General features: G+C 35.9%; 1 protein-coding gene across 1 annotated transcript in view; it reads right to left on the minus strand.

Moving 5' to 3' along the window:
* Positions 1–5,464: 5,464 nt before the first annotated feature.
* LOC127844475 (calcium-transporting ATPase sarcoplasmic/endoplasmic reticulum type-like) overlaps positions 5,465–24,101 on the minus strand; it is a 77,129-nt gene continuing 58,492 nt past the window's right edge. Inside the window, 3 exon segments of the mRNA XM_052374731.1 lie at positions 5,465–9,085; positions 22,598–22,622; positions 23,865–23,982. Coding sequence (XP_052230691.1) covers positions 22,600–22,622; positions 23,865–23,982 — 141 coding nt within the window. The 3' untranslated portion in view covers positions 5,465–9,085; positions 22,598–22,599.

Here is a 24,101-nt window from a genome sequence, read left to right on the forward strand (position 1 = left end):
AGTCCTCTACCAATTTGTTCAAATTATTCCCCTGGGCTCAAATTTGACCCGGCCCCGGGGGTCACAAAACTGAACATATGATATTTACCAGTGGAGAATACTGCGGCTGTTTGGCTGTGACCAACAACAACATCAACATCTTGTAAACATGAGATAAAACCCTGTCATTTAGTGCCATTTTAGGTCAGATGGTGACTGCTTACAAAGGCATTGAAGTAAGAACATGTGTTATGAATGTTTTTCTTATAAACTGAAAAAAGTCAGGTTTTATTTAAATATGTCGAAAGTGACCATATATCCGGATGAAAATATTTTGGATGACATGTTAATTTCATGTCTTTTTTATAGTGTTAAAACCAGTTTAATAATATATTATTGATTTAAAAAACACAGCTTCCATGAACATAATTATTTCAAGGAAAGTCAATATATGATACTGCATGGTAAACTCAAACTTTGTATCGAAGAGAAGGTGTTGAAATTAATGAAGTGCAATGTTCTTAACTATCGTATATGCTGCTTTTTAATAACTAATGATTAATTGTTCCATTTGTGAATCGTGACTGATCATGAATTGTTGAAAGGATTGCCAATTGCTCAACAATCCATATATATTTCTGACCATTTTATAATTTTCTTAATATTAGTTATGAATTGATCTTAGAAGTCAAATGTATTACTTATTTAAATACATTTATAAATATAAAGAAATGATCTTTAGATTATCATAATATTCTCAGGCTTGTTGGTCTTAGGGATGTGTGGGTTGATGAGCAATTTCTCCTTTTATCACAATTATTTCTACCCTACCTGATCATTTCTTTCATATTCCATTTTAATTCAATTGACGTCTGCAACCTCTTTCAAATTGGGAAAGGCCAAAATGTGTTGTTTGGTAAAGGGTAAAGGAATTTTGATTCCTATGGGTCTTGTGAATCTGTTTCAAATCAAATGCGTAGATTTGATCTTCAGCATCTAAAAATATGTGAAATAGAAAGAACGACAATATCTTTTGGAGAGATAAATGTACCTACGTTGTAAGCAAAGGACCTGTGCAACAATCCTTGGCTTTTTTGTCTGTTTAGTTAACACGGTAGTATCTTTTTCCATATATAAAAATGCTCATCCTTCCAACTTTAAGCGCCCAGTGGCATGAGGGATAGAAAGAGAAAGTCACATGCTTGAGTACATTTCAACCCATGCGCATTACACGTTTTTTTCGCAAAGAAAAAACAGTGGAGCGATGCAGGGCCATCATGGCCCTCTTGTTCTGTTTGTCACCCATTAGACCCGTCAATAAGGCAATAGATAACTATTATGCAAACATTGCATAATAAACTGATGGAGATATGGTCAAAATACAGTGTATATTAAACAGTTTCCTCTCAATAAACCGATGAATCGATAAAAACGTATTCAGACCATTATAGCCCGTTACCAAATAGTTGCAACTAAAAGCAAACCTAGCAAAGTTAACATTTTATACAAGAGGGCCAAGATGGTCCCAGTTCGCTCACCTGAGAGAAGTCGGTTCATTCAATCTTTACCAAATGTCAAACTTGACCTACCGGGTAGATATTGTCCAGACAAACATCCTAGTCAAGTTTCATCATTATTTCATCTGCGAGTCATGATTAATGTACCTATGAAGTTTCATGATCCTAGGCGTAAGCATTCTTGAGTTATCATCCGGAAACCATTTTTCTAAGTTGAGTCACTGTGACCTTGACAGCCATTGTGTGAATACGTTTTAAGGCACTGTAACCTTGACCTTTGACCTTGTGACCTGATAATCAATAGGGGTCATCTGCAAGTCATGATCAATATACCTATGACGTTTCATGAACCTAGGTATAAGCTTTCTTGAGTTATCATCCAGAAACTATTTTACTATTTCAGGTCATCGTGACCTTGACCTTTGACCTAGTGACCTGAAAATCAATAGGGGTCATCTGCGAGTCATGATCATTGTACCTATGAAGTTTCATGATCCTAGGCATAAGCTTTCTTGAGTTATCATCCAGAAACCATTTTACTATTTCAGGTCACCGTGACCTTGACCTTTAACCTAGTGACCTGAAAATCAATAGTGGTCATCTTCGAGTCATGATCAATGTACCTATGAAGTTTCATGATCCTAGGCATAAGCGTTCTTGAGTTTACATCTGGAAATCATTTTACTATTTCGGGTCACATTGACCTTGACCTTTGACCTAGTGACCTGAAAATCAATAGGGGTCTTCTACGAGTCATGATCAATGTACCTATGAAGTTTCATGATCCTAGGCCTAAGCGTTCTTGAGTTATCATCCGGAAACCATTTTACTATATCGGGTCATCGTGACCTTTGACCTAGTGACCTGAAAATCAATAGGGGTCATCTACGAGTTATGATCAATGTACCTATGAAGTTTCATGAACCTAGGCCTAAGCGTTCTTGAGTTATCATCCGGAAACCATTTTACTATTTCGGGTCATCGTGACCTTGACCTAGTGACCTGAAAATCAATAGTGGTTATCTGCAAGTCATGATCAATGTATCTATGAAGTTTCATGATCCTAGGCATAAGCGTTCTTGAGTTATCATCCGGAAACCATTTTACTGCTTTGGGTCACCGTGACCATGACCTTTGACCTAGTGACCTGAAAATCAATAGGGGTAATCTGCGAGTCATGATCAATGTATCTATGAAGTTTTATGATCCTAGGCATAAGTGTTCTTGAGTTATCATCCGGAAACCATTTTACTATTTCGGGTCATCGTGACCTTGACCTTTGATCTAGTGACCTGAAAATCAATAGGAGTCATCTGCGAGTCATGATCAATGTACCAATGAAGTTTCATGATCCTTGGCATAAGCGCTCTTGAGTTATCATCCGGAAACCATCTGGTGGACGGACGAACCGACATGAGCAAAACAATACATATGTATACCCCCTCATCTTCGAAAGGGGGGGGGGGCATAATGAGAAAACTGCCCCCCTCCAAGCAGCCATGTTATTCAACTGACCGGAACCATTTTTCAACTCAACTCTCGTATCAAGGAAAAAAATGTTCTGAGCAAATTTCATGAAAATTGGGCCAAAAATGTGACTACGGTATTACTGTGTTCACATGTTTTCACTATATACATATAGAGAAAAATGCGCTGCCAGTGGCGGCCATGTTTTTTCACCGATCCCGACCATTTTCAAACTCGTCGGAGATAACAATAAAAACAATGTTTTGACCAACTTTCATGATGATTGGGCAAAAATTGCGACTTCTAGAGTGTGTACAAGGTTTCTCTATAGCCAAATAGGGAAAACTGCCACTATATACATATAGAGAAAAATGCCCCGCCCACTGGCAGCCATGTTTTTTTCACCGATCTCGACCATTTTCGAACTCGTCCGAGACATCAATTGAACCAATGTTTTGACCAACTTTCATGATGATTGGGCAAAAATTGTGACTTCTAGAGTGTTTACAAGGTTTCTCTATAGCCAAATAAGGAAAACTGCCCCGCCCACTGGCGGCCATGTTTTTCAACGGATCGGACCCACTTTTGAACTCAACCAATATATCATTAAGACAAACATTTTGACAAAGTTACATGAAGATTGGGCATGAAAATTGACCCGGCACAACCCAGTTTAGAACTCTGCCGAGATTTCATTGGGACAAAGCTTCTGACCAAGTTTCATGAAGATGGGACAAGAAATGTGGCCTCTAGAGTGTTTACGAGCAAATGTTAAGAGACGGACGGACATACGACGGACAAAGACCGGACACAAAAGCTCACCTGAGCAATCAGGTGAGCTTAAAAGCAAAAGTGCCTGTATCAGTTCATTTTGTAAGCAGTGCAGAACTGAGTTGTCATTTACAGTGAGCTCCTTTTAAGGCTAAATGAAACAAGATGCGTTTGTGAAACATAATGTCCCCCTATATGACGTTTGACTTTGAAGGATGACCTTGACCTTGTGAAGGATGACCTTGACCTTGACCTTTCACCACTCAAAATGTGCAGCTCCATGAGATACACATGCATACCAAATATCAAGTTGCTATATTCAATATTGCAAAAGTATTCATAAAATAATCGATTTGGGCCACATATATTTGACCTCTGACCTTGAAGGATGACCTTGACCTTGACCTTTCACCACTCAAAATGTGCAGCTTCATGAGATACACATGCATGCCAAATATGAAGTTGCTATCTTCAATATAGCAAATGTTATTGCAAAATGTTAAGTTGGCGCAAACAGACAGACCAACAGACAGACCAACAGACAGGGCAAAAACAATTTGTCACTATAGTGGGGGACATAAAAAATATATCATTAAATATAGAGCGTTATTGCATAGACAGCTTATGTGTATACATGTATATCACGTGTCAATGAAGAACTCTTGGAATCTGTTGAAGCCTCACATTGGAGTGTATGCAGATTAGAAAGATTAGAATTTTGCCCAAACTTATCTAACAAAATGAACATACTGCTTTATGCTATCAGTAAACTGCCATGAACTTTTTAAGTTTTGTTTGTCTAGGTATAGTGATAATACATCCAACACAAACTACACATCGGAACGCAAATTCTGCGGTCATAAAAGAGCTAGCCAAACTATACGGTAATTCAATCATTACTTAAATGAATGGGTCGTTCAAATAATGAAATCCACGAAAATATGTCTCCCACCAATATTACAGTAATTATTTACAGCTGGCACTGTGCATGCTTTGTAGTGAACAAGTATCTGCTATGAACTTTATGATGAAAGTATCAATTTACTATAACTAAACTCTATGATATTTAAAATGTAACATCTTAATAAGAGTAATAATAAAGTTAGTGCAAGCATAGAGATGGTAAAACATTTGCTTACGTTAGAAATATTCTATTTTGGATCACTGTAATATTGCGTCAACCCAACATAATTTGCCCAAAACACTGTTACTAGTTTCCCATTATTGTGAAAAACATTTTAATAAGGCATCTGGGCCCAGTCTAGGCAATGTCACTGTTACTAAAATGTGTTTTTCTAGGATTGTAGACGCACATGACCCAGTTAAACATTCTGACCATCAAGATTCAGCCATAAATGTTGACACAAACGTGTAAACATGTGACCTGCTGACCTAGTTTGTGGACACATGAGACCCAGAATTGAATTTGGCTTAGCTGTTGTCAAGATAAATTTTCCAATCAAGAATGTATATCCAGAATTATTCTATGTTGATGTGGTTATCCATCCTATAGATTATCGTATGTTGGTGTTGTTATAAATCCCAAAGCCTATCCTTTATGTTGGAGTGACTGTGAATCAAACAGCCCATACTTTGGTAGGCTCTACAAATCTCAAGCCTCCTGTTATCTAGACTTAATATTCCATATTGTTCCTCTTAGGTTGATTAACAAGTTCATGTAAGGGTGGCTTGTTGTTGATATAAAGGAGACAAATATAAGAAAACTACACTAGAGTTATCTCCATGAGTGTTTTAATCACATTTTGGCAGAGTTACATAAATGGATATAAATAATAATTATGAATATAATTGTATCAGATTCAAGTACAAAGTTCTTGACTGCAATTTATTATAAGACAGGTAAATGTTGACAAAGATATGGAAAGTGTATATATAGCTTCTTTCAGCAATTTCTTGGTATTGTAAGTTCATGGATTTCAAAATGATAACTGCCTTATGTCATACAACACAGGGTAGAATCTAAAAAAATACACAAAGTATAGTAACAAAATCTCTGAACAAACCCTAACCCAATTTTTGACGCTGATCAGAGATTTTAACTACAATTTGACGCAATAACCACATCTCTCGATGCAAACATTTTTGAGGAGGCGGACATTTTCCGCACAACAACAATGTAGAAAATGCCACCCCTTCCTATGCATCAAGATTTTAAAGATGAGCTCTAAGCCCTAAAAATAATCACTAGTGGAAAAAGAACACCAAAATAACAAACATATTCACTCATACCATATATAATGTATCTCTAAAAGAAAGAAACTAATTCATTCATGTCTTTAGGGCAACTTCATATATCCTTACTCTTTCATACAATGTGTTAGTCAACACCAGTCACCAAATGTCATTGCGAATATTTTGTATTGGTGCTTTTTTCAAATTTCTGTTATTTAACTTATAATAAATACAAAAAACGAAAATAATAATTCAGGCATTATATATAACTGCCAAATAAAATAATATTCAAAATGTTATGAACATAATTACTAAAAAGTTTTTTCTCACTATGTCAATATTATAAAACATAATTTATGATTCGTCGTTAGAAATTCTTTTACTGGTAGAGCATTTTTAAGCATTTTCTTTCACAAATATTTCTATCAAATCTGAATGAGTCAGAAAACATTTGATTGTTTTGACAATTGTTCAGCAATCAAAGAATCCGTATAAAGAAATGCATATAATGAAAACAAGCTATGTCCATTCACTCAAACATATGCTGCCAGCTAGGTACACAATCTAGGTCACTATGTACACAGTAGTCACAGAAAAATAACTCCCCGAATAGTAAGGAAATAACTCTAATGTACGGGATGATGACAATGGTAATAATTTATGCATAAAAAACACTTAATGACTATGGTGCAGTATTCAACATACATTGTAACACTTTGCCAATCAAGAGGTCAGCCCATCTGACTTCATCACATTTCATTTGTATAATTATTAGAACCTGCTGGAGGCTTAATTTATTTCTAACGCATAAAGAAGCGTTCCATTGCTTAAGATAATTTTAATATTTAGGATGTAACCATTTACCACCTCGATACGTACTTTGACGCATTTGTAGTCCCTTAGAAAGTAAAATTTACTTAAAGACCTTTCTTACTAGATTGAAGTTGTAAAGGTTCATTTTTCACCCTTAGATACTGATGAGCAGCAAACAGCAGGAAACCTGAACAGTCTGTGAGTTATTTCAGGCAGTTCTGGTTTTATGCTGTTTGCACATAGCCATTTTCACTTTGCCTCTGAGTGGGGAAGGGTTAAACATACAGTATGAACAACATCTATTGATCACTTGTCTTAAAAATAAAGTAATTGATTTCACTGGATAGCCAACACATTTAAAAATACTATAACTAGTGTAGCTTAGTCAAAAAAGAAAAGTGGACGCAATAGAAACATCATAATTTTGCATGTTAATAAAACAACAACTGCACAAAAAGTTTTGCATCATAAAATACAACAGTATTTTTCATAAAATATATGGGAAACACACACATGATAAACTCTGAGCTAATTTAAATACACAACAAACATAAAATGAACAAAGGGAGAGAAACTTGACAAAGACATGAGGTAACAACTGTTTGTATTAAAACAGAAATTTTCTATTATACAAGTTTTATTTAGTACCTTACTTGATGCTCAATAAAGAAGTTTTTCATAAAATTATAAAATCACTGGGTGTTCAAAAGTACTCTACAGCATGTTATGACAGATTAACAAATTATCTTTTAACATGTAATGCTTCCTTTTAAAAACAGAAAAACAACGCTTAAATACGACAGTTCAAGAAAAGGTCTGAAGAGCATCTATTATGGAATGGTATTTTGATTTCTGTCCATAATACAACATAAACTCGAGTCCCGCAGTATAAATGGATGTAACAGTACAATAAATAAATAAATAATACAAATCAGCAGCGCTCTGTGAAAAAGGGGCTTAATGCGTGTGCGTAGTGTCATCCCAGATTAGCCTGCGCAGTCCCCACTGGCTAATCAGGAACAACACTTTCCACCTTAACTTGATGTTTGCTATGAAGAAACTCTTGAAATGACAAATATCAAAAAAGCAGAAAGTGTTGTCCCTGATTAGCCTGTGCAGACTTCACAGGCTTATCTGGGACGACACTTTACGTACATGCATTAAACCTATATTCACAGAGCACGGCCAAAAAGTATGGTGCTCTTCAGAGCGTTCTTCAAAGTCAGTAGACGACACATTGCAATAAAAAAGTCGTCTGTTGCAGTAGCTAGTCATCTCAGTGTGTGAGCGTGTATTGTAAAACTCTGCGCCTTGGCTCAGTTGGGACAACACAGAACAATGGATGGGAAAAAATGTAGACAACAACAAATAAATGAGGTTGACAAGCGATACGGTACACACAATTTTTGTCATCTGTCACAAGACGGTTTCAATTATTATCCAAAATTCAAAGTTCTTTTTGTTCAATCTGCATAAAAATGAAGCAGAGAAGTTGTGATTCGCTTTTTAAAATATTTTCGTCTATATTTCAGGAATAAAGATATCATTCCAGATAGCGTAGTGTCGGAACAAAATCACAAAATTTTTGCGCTGTTATATTTGCCACTGAGAGCTGCTGAAGGAAGATTGCCATAGTGTGCACGTTGGTCAATGTTTAGCGGCGTCTTCCATACGGTTTTTCCTCCACTGGAACTAAAAAGAACAGCATACCTCCTAGACACATGTCTAGATGTCACAAAAAATCTTTACAAAAACATATTATCAAGGTATAAGTTTCTGTTAGCACACTTACATGGTCACTTTGCTTGCAAATTGCAATATATATGAACCTTATCTTGTTCAGTAGAAATATTGCATGCTCATAAAATTTTACACTTAATCTTAATCGCATTCCAATAAACATATTTTTTCAGTCTTTTCAACCCAATCCTCAAAACAAACTCCAGGCAAACGCAGTGTCATAGTTACTAAACTGAGCTAGTTACTTGCCCATCATAACATAATACAAAATACAGACACACAAAAATACAAAAATAGGCAAGCACACAAAACTTTCAGATTTCATCTCCCTTAGTATCAGTTCTTTCACTGTCATTTAATTTAATTTCCATTGAGAAAAAAGCATATTTGATAAAGGTGATTTTGCAAAACCTTTTTTGATTTTGGTTTGAAAATATAATGTCTTTAAAGTCTCCAATCAGAATGCTGGATTTTAATCATGTGATGCTGTAGCTAGCAGATGAGTATCCAATCAGGATCCAGGGATTGAGTTGACAGTTTTGCAGAAGATGACAATCTAAGACCCTACGAAAACGGGCTGTCACCTCAAAACACTCCTGGCATGTCTGAAATGTTAAATACTTAGAATTACAAACATGCAACTAAATTATTTCTACTGTGAACACATGCTAACCAGGCAAATAAATCTAGAATTGCATATATTTGTCATTGAGAAGAAATAAAATAATCCACACATTAATTGATTTTGTTATATGATTGTTAAGCCTGACTTATTTTCTATAATCTTACATTCCAAAGTTAATATGGCAAATATAAAAATATGCAGAATTTAAATAAACAGACAAATTCTAACAAACAAATAAAAATAAATTTCATTACAAGAGCAAGCAAGACAACTGTAATATATCTAGCATTGCCGTGTGAGTTTCAATCACTAAGTATATGTAGCAGGCATATTACATAATACACCCAAGATTCACATGTTAAATCAGAACTGTGCTAATGTAGATGAGACGAAAAGTGACTGTTAACACAATTTATCCTGCCAAGTAATCTCTATCTACATGTATCATTTGTGATAGATTAGTCACCTTTTATAACTAAACAGACAGAAAGATGCTGTACCAGAGGCGTCGGAGCTGGGGCGGCAGGGGCGGCAGCCGCCGCCCCAATATTTTTGGCAAAAAGGAAATTTTGGCAAAGACCTTTTTTAATTTTTTTTTCCATTTCAATACCCGTATATTTGAAAATATCTTTACCACAAAGCAAGATAATCATGCTTTCGCGGTTATGACACGTGTATTGTTGATTGTCATCACCCGCCCGCGGTAGTGTACGTGTCAGTTATGTTGTTAATTGATCGATCTCTTTTATAACGATAATCCCTTTATTCTTGAGTAATTAAACCTGAGAATCTTAAATTGTTGGTATGATCTAAGCCTTTGCTTCTTTTTTTATTAATATAAAGTATGACATGAAACAAATGTGCCGATATCCAATAGTCCTTAATTATCACAAAATTAAAGATACCTCAAGATACCTGAATTAAATGAAATAACTCAAAGTAAATCGATAATTCTAAAAAAACTTATTTAATGTTTGTTACTACTTTTTTGTGTCATTTCAATATGTCTACTCCAAACCAACGAATTTCAAGTTTCCAAAACGGAATTGCGGGAAAAAATTTCCGAAGAATGTTATTTTAACCCACATGATCCCTATCATTGTGTCGCCTGTTACAAAGTACAAACTGCGACATAGAATTCACTTCTCCATCGATTGTCTGTCTCTCACAACTTTTGTCATTCAGAATATGCCTGCAATAGACGTGTATAAGGTCAGGTATCAGGCATAAAAATGCACCAGAATGCGCCATTTGATGCTAAAATTGGAAAAAAAATCCGGGGAAGGCTCCGGACCCCCACCAACGGGAGGGGGATACCCCCTTCCATACCAAACCCCTCCGCCGCCCCAATGTCAATTTGCTTCCGACGCCCCAGTGAACAGGTTACTATATACAAATAAATCATGCCCAATCTATCTAACATAGTTTAGTATGCCAAAGGTTTGCATATAAGAATATTTAAAGGCAATTTATTATATACCACTCTAAAAATATAGTACACCATCACTAGTGCATCAAAGGCAAAATGAAATTGCTGGGTGAAATTGTTCTCAACAAAAATTTAGAAATATGTGAATATAATTATATAAGAGTGGATCTACAGCGAACAAAAAGAGAGAAGAGAATTGAGATAAAACAAGAGGGCAAAGATGGCCCTAGTTCGCTCACCTGAGAGGAGTCGGTTAAATCAATCTTTACCAAATGTCAAACTTGACCTAGATATTGTCCAGACAAACATCCTGGTCAAGTTTCATCATTATTTAATCTGCGAGTCATGATCAATGTACCTATGAAGTTTCATGATCCTAGGCGTAAGCATTCTTGAGTTATCATCCGGAAACCATTTTACTGCTTTGGGTCACCGTGACCTTGACCTTTGACCTGGAAATCAATAGGGGTCATCTGCGAGTCATGATCATTATACCTATGAAGTTTCAAGAACCTAGGCATAAGAGTTCTTGAGTTATCATCCAGAAACCATTTTACTATTTCAGGTCACCGTGACCATGACCCTTGACCTAGTGACCTAATAATAAATAGAGGTCATCTGTGAGTCATGATCATTATACCTATGAAGTTTCATGATCCTAGCCATAAGCGTTTTTGATTTATCCTCCAGAAACCATTTTACTGTTTCAGGTCACCATGACCTTGACTTTTGACCTAGTGACCTGAAAATCAATAGGGGTCATTTTCGAGTCATGATCAATGTACCTATGAAGTTTCATGATTCTAGGCATTAGCGTTCTTGAGTTATCATCTGGAAATCATTTTACTATTTCGGGTCACCGTGACCTTGACCTTTGACCTAGTGACCTGAAAATCAATAGGGGTCATCTACGAGTCATGATCAATGTACCTATGAAGTTTCATGAAATTAGGCCTAAGCATTCTTGAGTTATCATCCGGAAACCATTTTACTATTTCGGGTCATCGTGACCTTGAACTTTGACCTAGTGACCTGAAAATCAATAGGGGTCATCTACAAGTTATGATCAATGTACCTATGAAGTTTCATGATCCTAGGCCTAAGCGTTCTTGAGTTATCATCCGGAAACCATTTTACTATTTTGATCATCGTGACATTGACCTTTGACCTAGTGACCTGAAAATCAATAGGGGTTATCTGTGAGTCATGATTAACGTATCTATGAAGTTTCATGTTCCTAGGCATAAGCGTTCTTGAGTTATCATCCGGAAACCATTTTACTGCTTTGGGTCACCGTGACCTTGACCTTTGACCTGAAAATCTATAGGGGTCATCTGCGAGTCATGATCAATGTATCTATGAAGTTTCTTGATCCTAGGCATAAGTTTTCTTGAGTTATCATTCCGAAACCATTTTACTATTTCGGGTCATCCTGACCTTGACCTTTGACCTAGTGACCTGAAAATGAAAATCTATAGGAGTCATCTGCAAGTCATGATCAATGTACCTATGAAGTTTCATGATCCTTGGCATAAGCGCTCTTGAGTGATCATCCGGAAACCATCTGGTGGACGGACGGACCGACATGAGCAAAACAATATACCCCGTCTTCTTCGAAAAGGGGGGGGGGGGGGGGCATAATGAGAAAACTGCCCCCCTCCCAGCAGCCATGTTATTCAACTGACCGGAACCATTTTTTAACTCAACTCGTATCAAGGAAACAAATGTTCTGAGAAAATTTCATGAAAATTGAGCCAATAATGTGACTTCTACTGTGTTCACATGTTTTCACATATATATATATATAGAGAGAGAGAGAGAGAGAGAGAGAGAGAGAGAGAGAGAGAGAGAGAGAGAGAGAGAGAGAGAGAGAGAGAGAGAGAGAGAGAGAGAGAGAGAGAGAAAAAAATGCGGCCATGTTTTTTCACCAATCCCAATCATTTTCAAACTCGTCCGAGATATCAATGAAACCAATGTTTTGACCAACTTTCATGATGATTGGGCAAACATTGTGACTGCCAGAGTGTTTACAAGGTCTCTCTATAGCCAAATAGGGAAAACTGCCACTATATACATATAGAGAAAAATGCCCCGCCCACTGGCGGCCATGTTTTTTCACCGATCTCGACCATTTTTGAACTCGTCCGAGACATCAATTGAACCAATGTTTTGACCAACTTTCATGATGATTGGGCGAAAATTGTGACTTCTAGAGTGTTTACAAGGTTTCTCTATGGCCAAATAAGGAAAACTGCCCCGCCCACTGGCAGCCATATTTTTCAACGGATCGGAACCACTTTTGAACTCAACCAAGATATCATTAAGACAAACATTTGACAAAGTTACATGAAGATTGGGCATGAAATGTGACTTCTACAGTGTTTACAAGGTTTTTCTTTTTTTTTTACCAAGTGACCTAGTTTTTGACCAGGCACAACCCAGTTTCGAACTCGGCCGAGATTTCATTGGGACAAAGCTTCTGACCAAGTTTCATGAAGATGGGACAAGAAATGTGGCCTCTAGAGTGATTACGAGCAAATGTTAACGGACAGACGGACGGACATACGACGGACAAAGACCGGTCACAAAATCTCACCTGAGCAATCAGGTGAGCTAAAAAGTTAAGTAATATATTGTACAATTTGTACAGCAAAATACACAAGATGTGCTTTAACACAGATCAAAGTTGAGTATATTCTTATGTGCAAAGAACATAACACAACATGTTTGGATGTAAACTCAAAAGAAGAAGAAAAATTGTTGCATTGATATCCCCCGCCTTCTCCTCATTAATATCTATACACCGATGAAGTTTCATGTTGACATCTTATACAGTTTCTGAGATATCCCTAAAAAGATTTTGACAGACAGACTGACAAACAGACAGACAACACCAAAACTATATCCCTCTGCCTTTGGTAGGGGATAATAAATAAAGAACAAGAGCACCGCATAACGGGTGCCAATGCTTGGCTGCGGGTGCAGTTTTGAATAAATGAAAGCTTGTCAGAATATTTTTTTTTTTAGGTCACAGTGACCTTGACCTTTGACCTAAAAAAGGGTGTGGCATGAAGAACTCATCAAGGTGCATCTACATATGAAGTTTGAAAGTTGTAGGTGGAAGCACTTTGATTTTAGAGCAAAATGTCAAGGTTTTAGCATGACGCAGACGGTGGACGGTGGACAGCGACAACACGACAAGCTGGCTATGCAAATACCTCGGGTTTTCTCTGAAAACAGCCGAGCTAAATATCTCGTAAAAAAGAAAACGTATAAATGATGTGTGAAGTGAATAACCAAATTGCGGTTTTAAAATAGCTAATATATCGATCAATCCAATCAACAAACATATTTGTTTACAAGCCAATAAATGTATTGAATATGATACATACATTTATTCACTCGCCAGTAACTACAATTACACACAGACATGCAGGTGTACGTATATGTAAGATTTTAATTACGTGCACACCCAAAAATTGGGTAACAAACTGTTTATTCTCATGGTAACAACGTTTTCTGATGCTGCTTTCATAAAATATTTTATAACAAAAAGGACTATTGTATTATTTAACTCCACACCTTTTAACACATAAATAAGTCAACATACTTGAAGCAAATAGTACACAACAAACAAATATGACTATAGATTCACATCAACCCAATATTTATGCGTCCTATCAGCATACATTATGACCATGACTTGTTTCTTATCTCTGTTTTCAGTTTTGGCCATGCAATGTTTCTCAGTTTTATGGTGAAACAAACAGTACACTTAATGCAATATGCCGTTATAAATTTAATTTCATTCCAGCATGGAAGCTGGTATATTCATTAAGATATTTTATTAGATTCATGCTTCAAGGTAAGTCAAATTTATGTTAACAATCTATACTAAACCATACAACAAGCACTATGTTAACTAGAAATGGGGCGCCAGAGGCCGACGCGTATCCCATGCCGCATGTTTGACCCAGGGGCGCCCCATTATTGGTAAAAGGGTCCATGCATAGTTGAGATTGACCGCATTGTCATAAGAGAAGTTCAGTATCAATTAGAAGTGAATCGGTGTAGAAATGAAGAAATTATAGTAAAAGACAATTTTGGGTGGGTGTGGCCTATTATGGGCGGGGCGCCCCAGGGTTGGTAAAGGGGCCATACATAGTTGAGATTGACCTTATTGTCATAAGAGATGTTCAGTATCAGTTTGAAGTAAATCAGTGTAGAAATGAAGAAATTATAGTAAAATGCAATTTTGGGTGGGCGCGGCCTATGTGGGCAGGGCGCCCCAGGGTTGGTAATGGCGCCATGCATAGCTGAGATTGACTGTATTGTCATAAGAGGTTCAGTATCAATTTGAAGTGAATCGGTGCAGAAATGAAGATATTATAGTAAAAGGCAATTTAGGGTGGGCGTGGCCTATAAGGGCGGGGCGCCCCAGGGTTGGTAATGGGGCCATGCATAGACGAGATTAACTGTATTGTCATAAGAGAGGTTCAGTATCAATTTGAAGTGAATCGGTGTAGAAATGAAGACATTATAGTAAAAGGCAATTTTGGGTGGGCGTGGCCTATGTGGGTGTGGCCTATTATGGGCGGGGCGCCCCAGGACTGGTAATGGGGCCATACATAGTCGAGATTGACTGTATTGTCATAAGAGAAGTTCAGTATCAATTAAAAGTGAATCGGTGTAGAAATGAAGAAATAATAGTAAAAGACAATTTTGGGTGGGTGTGGCCTATTATGGGCGGGGCGCCCCAGGGTTGGTAATGGGGCCTTACATAGTTGAGATTGACTGTATTGTCATAAGAGATGTTCAGTATCAATTTGAAGTAAATCGGTGTAGAAATGAAGAAATTATAGTAAAAGGCAATTTTGGGTGGGCGTGGCCTATGTGGGCGGGGCGCCCCAGGGTTGGTAATGGCGCCATGCATAGTTGAGATTGACCGTATTGTCATAAAAGAGGTTCAGTATCAATTTGAAGTGAATCCGTGTAGAAATGAAGAAATTATAGTAAAAGGCAATTTTGGGTGGGCGTGGCCTATGTGGCCGGGGCGCCCCAAGGTTGGTAATGGGGCCATGCATAGTTGAGAATAACTGAATTGTCATAAGAGAGGTTCAGTATCAATTTGAAGTGAATCGGTGTAGAAATGTAGAAATTATAGAAAAAGGCAATTTTGGGTGGGCGTGGCCTATGTCGGCGGGGTGCCCTAGGGTTGATAAAGGGCCATGCATAGCTGAGATTGACCGTTTTGTCATAAGATTGGTTCAGTATGAATTTGAAGTGAATCGGTGAAGAAATGAAGAAATTATAGTAAAAGGCAATTTTGGGTGGACGTGGCCTATGTGGCCGGGGCGCCCCAGGGTTGGTAATGGGGCCATGCATAGTTGAGATTGCCCTTAGTGTCATAAGAGAGGCTCAGTATCAATTTGAAGTAAATTGGTGCAGAAATGAAGAAGTTAATGTAAAATAACATAAAAAAAATGAGCGAAAATCTCTGACTCGGCCCCGTCCCAACCCCCATAACTTTTGACCCAGGGGTCAGATCAAAATTCCGTCACTGTAACCGTCGCACATATGCTCATAGCTACCATGTATGTAAGTTTCAAGGTTCTAGGGCTAATAGTGTAGGAGGAGCAGGTGGCCAGGACGGACGGACGGACAGACGCACATCAATACAATATCCCCACTTTTTCTCAGAAAAACGTGGGGATAACAACGTATACTACACCATACAACAAGCAATATGTTAACAACTGATACTACATCATACAACAAGCAATATGCAAACAACCTATACTAAACCATACAACAAGCACTATGTTAACAACGTATACTACACCATACAACAAGAACAATGTTAACAACATATACTACACCATACAACAAGCAATAGGTTAACAACCTATACTACATCATACAACAAGCAATATGTTAACAACCTATACTATACCATACAACAAGCAATATGTTAACAACCTATACTACACAATACAACAAGCAAAATGTTAACAACCTATACTACACCATACAACAAGCAATATATTAACAACATATACAACACCATACAACAAGAAATATGTTAACAACCTATACTACACCATACAACAAGCAATATGTTAACAACCTATACTACACCATACAACAAGCAACATGTTAACAACCTATACTACACCATACAACAAGCAACATGTTAACAACCTAAACTACACTATGTGACAAACAACATGTTAACCAAATGCAAACATCAGGGCTTCGAACTTATCATCTTTTTTTAAATTATCATCTCAAAGTCCGAAGTCAAAATTCAATAATAATTGATAACCCTTTAACTTATGTGTATGTAAAACGCCTCAATTAGGACTGTTACCAAAGAACTGATCTGTGTGTGATCAAAACTAAAGTACTAAAGAACAATCTTGGGTATATTTTCTGGGTAGATCTAGCAAATGATCATGGTGAACTATAATATTAATTGTCTATCAGAAACTACTAACTTTTAATGAAAATTGTACATGTACAGAATAAAATAATGATTTCATTTTGTGTGTGTGAGGAAGGGGGTGGGGTTAGAAAGACAAAATCGCCATAATTTTAACGATTAAAGCGGGATTGAACAATTTGGTACATAAGACATGAACTTAAAATATACTCTTTTTTTTTCTAAAAATGAATACATTATACTTTACATTGCAGCACAAAGCAATGATTGTACAGATAGTGATTGCAGCATTCATTCTCAAAGTGTGCATGTCTGCGTGAGATCACTTGCACACATAGCCGTTGAAAACAAGAGATGTGTTTGTCAGAAACACAATGCCCCCTATTGCGCCGCTTTTAAATAAAATTTCAATACATCATTTGGCAGGTTTAGAAATTACCTCCCGTTTAAAGCTTATTACTTTCCTTGGATTAGTTTTTTAGACCTTTGACCTTGAAGGATGATCTTGACCTTGACTTTTCACCACTCAAAATGTGCAGCTCCATGAGATACACATGCATGCCAAATATCAAGTTGCTATCTTCAATATTGCAAAAATTATGACCAATGTTAAAAGTTTTCTGACGGACTGATGGACGGACACAGTTCAAATGCTATATGCCACCCTATCATGGGCATAAAAACAACATTTCCAAAACAATACAGAACATATAATGGATAAAAGCCAATAATAGAGAAAGGGTAAAAACACACAAACACAATGTTTTGTTGATTACAATGGCGAGTATTACCTGTAAACACCGATATCTTCTGCAGTAATCCACTAAGCTATTAGTTTTGACATTCCTAAACAACATGCCATCTAAAACCATACAATTGGTTGTATATCCTTCTAGTGCAACTGAAAATTGGTTGTATATCCTACCAGTGCAACTGAAAATTGATTGTATATCTTCCAGTGCAACTGAAAATTGGTTGTAAATGTATATCCTATGAATGCAACTGAAAACTGGTTGTATATATCCTACCAGTGCAACTGAAAATTGGTTGTATATTCTAACAGTGAAACACTGCTTGGTTGGTCTTCATAGTCCCCATACTTTCTAGCTTCTGCTGTCCAGGGTCAGTAATTCTACATGTCCTTAAGTTTCTGACTAGTATCTAAGTTCAGCAAAACTAGGTGTCCATAAATCTAATTGGATCTAAATGCTTGTTGTAAGATCTTAGTGCAAACAAATACAATGTGTCCTTATATTTCAGTGTATCTTAATTCTACTTATCCTACAGTTTTAGTGCATGTACGTATTAATAGTTTTCAGTTTTAGTGCAGGTCAAGTCTACAAGTCATTTAGTGCATCTACATTTTACTGGTCCTAAAATTTAAGTGCGTTTCAATTCTATTTTACGTACATTTTTTGTAATGTTTACTTGACCTTCACTTTTAGTTAATCTGATTTTAGCAATAATCTTCATTTGTTTACATCAAATGTTTATTGAATCTTTAGGTTTAGTGCATCTTAATCCTGAAGCTCGCAGTACATCCAAATTATACATGTCATTGCAATACTCTGTCACTGTAATAAGAAACTTAACAATTATTGAGGCTGAAAGTCTCAAAATGAGTTGTCCATTAGAACCCGTACTAGTTCTACATACTACTACCTGCTTGCATGTTCATAAATATGCTAATCATCACACTGTTTTTGCTAGCATGTAACATAAGACCTTACAAGTTATTGTTGTTTCTAATTGCAAGGCTTATGAGATTTTTTGTGAACTAGTTTTTATGTTGAACATTACATCACAAAAAGCCTGGTGAGTCAAAGGTGCCACAAAAGCGAAGCCAAAAATAGTACAAAAACTACGCCTCAAGTCTTGAATTTGATTCACTATGAAGCATTGACAGTCTGACTATAAAAGGGCAGGTAATTTATAAAAGTTATAATACCTATTGATCGCATAATCCATTTCTTGTGTTTCCTCCCTTTTCAATAGTGTTGCCATCTCCGTATCCTTATATAACTTTTTAAAACAAATGTTGTTTTGTGTGTTTTTTTACTGCTGTTGTTCTTCATTTCTTGTACAAGTAGTAATAGATGGAAATGTTTGTTCACAAACAGTCTTGCTCGTATACATGTTTGAATGAATTTCTAACCTCGCTCAGTTAAATTAAAAAACAAGTGATGTGTTTGTTAAACACTATGTCCCCATATATTTGACCTTTGACCTTGAAGGATGACCTTGACCTCAAACTTTCACCAGTCAAAATGTGCAGCTCCATGAGATACACATGCATGCCAAATATCAAGTTGCTATCTTCAATATTGCAAAAAAGTACATTTAATGAGCGATTTTGACCCATATATTTGACCTTTGACCTTGAAGGATGACCTTGAATTTTCACCACTCAAAATGTGAAGCTCCACGAGATACACATGCATGCCAAATATGAAGTTGCTATCTCCAATATTGCACAAGTTATGGCAAATGTTAAAGTTTACACAAACACACAAACAAACAAAGCAACACACCAACAGACAGGGCAAAAACAATATGTCCCCCACTATAGTGGTGGGGGACATAAAAGTGTACTTGAAGGAATAACTTAAACCCCCTGTCAAGAACATCTGTCTTTTCTAATTGAAAAATTTTAATTAAATTTTTAATGTCTATGTTCAGCCTTATTAAACACAAAATCACACACTTCTACAGTGATGTGATTATAACAAGAACCATTCTCTTATTTGTCATGGTTTATTAGTTGATGTTTAATGTATGTTAAAATTTTGTGCAAGGAGTCATCAAATTAGATTAACATATTAGTATAAAGCCTAGAAACAAAAGGAACATTTATCAATTAAAAAACAATCTTCACTAACAGTTAAAATCAAAGCTTTAGTGCGATATTACAAAGGCACGTGAATCTTACTTGCATGTTAGTTTTGATGGTCTGCATTTTTTATTGTAACATTTACGAATTTAAACTAGAGATAGACGTACATTTAAAAAATGTGGGACTTAAAGACAATTGAACTTGTTCTTTAGCATTCAATACATTTTGCTATTTTCTGATTGTCTGCTATTTCTATGAAGAAGTTCATTCGTCTTGCTTCAGTCGCAGAAATAATGCCATTTAAGACCTGCAAACTAAACAAGGAAACTGCACCATGGAATATGTTTAATACAAAATGTTTTGAATGTATACAGTTTTACAGTAATTCACACAAACATTTGCAAAACACCACATAACTTGCTACCACATCCAATTTATGATTTTGTAAAACGTGTACAATCAATTGATATTATTTGTTCCCCCTATTCCTAAATTTACTATCGAAATATTTATTCTAAAAGCAACAATCAAAACATGTTTTGAGAAGACATTTTTAAAATAAGTAATTGTAATTTGTGACGTTTATCATTCAAAAATATGCTGCTTTAATGATATAAAATTGATATTCCTTCTGCTATGAGAATATTTTCTGAGAAGAAATACTTAAAATGGAAGTCAAAATGTTACAAACTATATTTTCAAGCATATTGTAAAAATTTTATTAGACCAACTTGAAAAAAACCCACATCTTGCGTTAAAACCTCTCAAAAGATGCACAAAAAACATGTTTTTATAAGATTAAGGAAATTACAATTGTGACATGATACAAAATGTTACAAACTATCCAAAAAAGAATTATATTTCAAAGAAAGAGAATATCCAAGTTGAGGGAAGATCTTAAATGCATTTGTTGCCATAGCAACCAATTAATTTTAAATTTGAGCAAATGACCCCGGGCAATTCATTGATAACTAAATAAGAAATGTATCTTTAAGTTTTTGTGAGGACCAGTCTTTACCTGGGTGTGTGATATATATTAAGTGATATCCTATCTTTCTTAAAAAATTATCAACTGTGTGAGTGTTATTTTTGTTTTATAACATACAAATTTAATTGACAATTAGAAGAACTTTTAAAGTTGCTATTTAACAAATGTCCCCATGTGGAATTTTGAGTTATAACCAGTTCCAGAGAAATCAAGTTGTTTGAAGCACTGGTATACAATTTAAGTTAACAATGCAACTAGTTCAGCGAAAGCTGCCATGCCTTTGTGATGGGTACAGAACATGCAGGGGCTAGGGGTCAGCTGTACAAGAGGTCAACAAAGGGTCACACAACAGTTTAACCTCAAGGTTTCAAAATTGTCTTTGTTGCTATGCCAACAAATGCACAAGAAACACTTTTCAACTTGGAACTATTTCTCTATAAACACACACGTACACACACGAACATAAAGATTCCTGACAGTCCAAAATGTCATCATTTTGAAACTAGTCTCTAAAATAAAATACGAAACAAATAGTTCACACATTCCAAAGACAATGCATAAAATTGTTATAAATAATAACTTAAATACATGGTCTGAGACATTACTCGCAACAGGACATTCAGTTATTTCGACATAAAAAATATTAGAACAATTTGTTTGAGAATGTCTAAATCACGATAATATTTCATAATTACCATGGAATGTAATTCACTACACGATTTTTTTAACCTAGTATATTCTATTGAGTCAATCACATGATGGTACACACAACTTTTATACATCAGTTTTTGCTCAACACAAATTCAATGTTTTATTTAATTGTTAATTTTAGTAAAGTGCTTGAAAGATTAGGTGTACGAAAAGAAAATTGCACATTTAGGATATTAGCAACATTTTAACGGACAGCAGAATACATTGATAATGGTGACGCACATTTCTTTACTACCGTGTTTCATTATTGTTTTATATTATGAGCCATTAGGATTTCTGAAAAGGTACCTCTGTGGTACTTAAGAAATCAACCGATTTGCATTCTTTACATGTATATTACAAAGTGCAGCCAAAATTGTGGAGGCAAAAAAAGGTAGCTGTTAAGAACCAAATACATTGACTTTGCATAATTATAATAAAATGATGCAGCAGTTTCTGTAACACAATTTAGTATACAGCTGCAAATAAACCAAATCCTTACATGTCAGACAATTCAAAATAAAGATAAAAGACACTTCTGACTTGAAAAGTGTGATTCACAGATTTACATTCATTACAACCCAACATACCTAACAAACACCTCAGATCGCCTTTTTCACAAAACTGGATAGGTACTCTAGATTAAAAATGTGGAAAAGAGGCTGCAAACGTGGATAAACATTCTGGATTTCCTATATTTAATGTGCCTTATTAGCCATACCAAAAAACATCCTGTTCTGATCTTTTAAAACTACGGTTAGAATTCTGCGTATAACTGTAACAGCCCAGATAGCCTAAAAACAGTCAATGCTGCCTGTGACTTCAAAATGCAACTACATAAACATGTTATTGTGAATGTGACAGCACTGGCTTTTAAATAAACATCATGTGTATGCTTCATGAAATACAGAGTTTCATTACAATTCATCTTACCCAAAACAAAGAACTTCAATTCTAACAAGAATATCACTTACATGCTGCATCGAAAGCACACAATTTCTTAAAGAGGAAAATCACAAATGTATTTTTAAAAGAATATTGTCTTTGAAGATATACTATCTGGGTAAAGATGAATACCATAAGAAACTCGTCATTTCGACAAACAATTACCCCTAGTACTCCAACCCCTCCCTGCCTGAAATATGAAAACCATGTGTATAAGAGCCTGGTATTGAGAACACGGGGCTTAATTCATGTGCGCAAAGTGTCGTCCTAAATTTGCCTGCTCTGTCCAGACATGCTTATCAAGGACGACACTTTCTAAATAGAATGGATTGTTGTTTTGATGAAAGTTCCTGTGAACAAAAAATTCCATACAAACGTAAAGCACAGGCTGAATTAGGAAGACACTTTACACACATGCATTAAGCTCAATTTTCCCTGAACCAGGCTCACATGATCTTAAGTGACTTGTATGAAAAAAAATTGAACAAACAGATTACTTGTTTTTTAAACAATAGAACCTTTAATGAAATGCAAATGTTACTCTACAGCATGAGCTAAACATTACAAGTTTTTGATTTCTTTCAACTAAAGGGCAGATATCGCAATCGACAAATGTTTACAAATCTTAATCCTTCAAAAAACTTCTTCAAAATGCTGGAGAAAATGAGAATTGCTGGAGAATTATGCTAGCGTAAATCGCATTTTGCCAAATGAATAAGGAAAACATCAAACTACAGAAATAGTTTGCATGTGTGCGTGTGTAAACCTACACCCATTAAGAGTTAAAAATAACAAGGAATTCACAATGGTTAGGCAGTAAAGACACATTAAGCTTATGGGTGGGTAGGTGATAAAAATCAACTACAAAGTGGACAAAGTTTCAACCAGGGAACATCACTTCTGCAATAACACAAGGGAAGTAACTACTAAACATGTTTTAAAACTACAAGTAAAGTATCCATAGTTCCTCAAATTTCAAAAGTTACTGTGCACAAAGATTTCTGGTAGATTTTAAAGCATTTAAAAGACATCACAGAAATACAAGCAATGTTTCTTTGACTGAAATTTAAAATTTCAGACAAATTCAATGATATCTGCTCCCGCTCTTTTTTTTGCTTCTGTTTTTCCTTTTATTTTTTTATCAGACATAAAAGACACTCAACCATAAAAGACATCATTATCACACGAGTCCAGCAAATTAACCCCTTAAACGCCCTTATAAAACCCAGATCTGTGATGACCTTCTGCTTTATGTATAGCAAGAGAAGTTTTCAATACTTAGAAGAAGACCTCTGGCTACATGTTCATATAAGATATCAATCAATGAAAGTACACAGTTACGAAGATGTTCATATAATGAATCCTGATGCTAGAGGTATATAGATGGCCCAGACGGACATTATGACAGCCAGCTCTAGGTAAGGGGTATTACCATCTGTGAATTTGCGCGCGATAAACTTGAGAGTTTCGTCGAGGATTATCACTGGGATGGAGATCTTCAGCACTGCGATCCACTCCGTCAGATTTAGAGGTGTGATCTGGAAGACCGTCTGAAAGAGGAAGAAACAAAAGAGCTTAGAGATAGCGTCAGATACTGTGCTCTTTAATGTCTTATTGTCAGGGCGATAGCTCTTATTTTAAAAAAAATATGTTGGGTTATGGTTCTTAA

Source organism: Dreissena polymorpha, chromosome 1, assembly GCF_020536995.1.
Source record: "Dreissena polymorpha isolate Duluth1 chromosome 1, UMN_Dpol_1.0, whole genome shotgun sequence".
Classification (NCBI taxonomy): Eukaryota; Metazoa; Mollusca; class Bivalvia; order Myida; family Dreissenidae; genus Dreissena; species Dreissena polymorpha.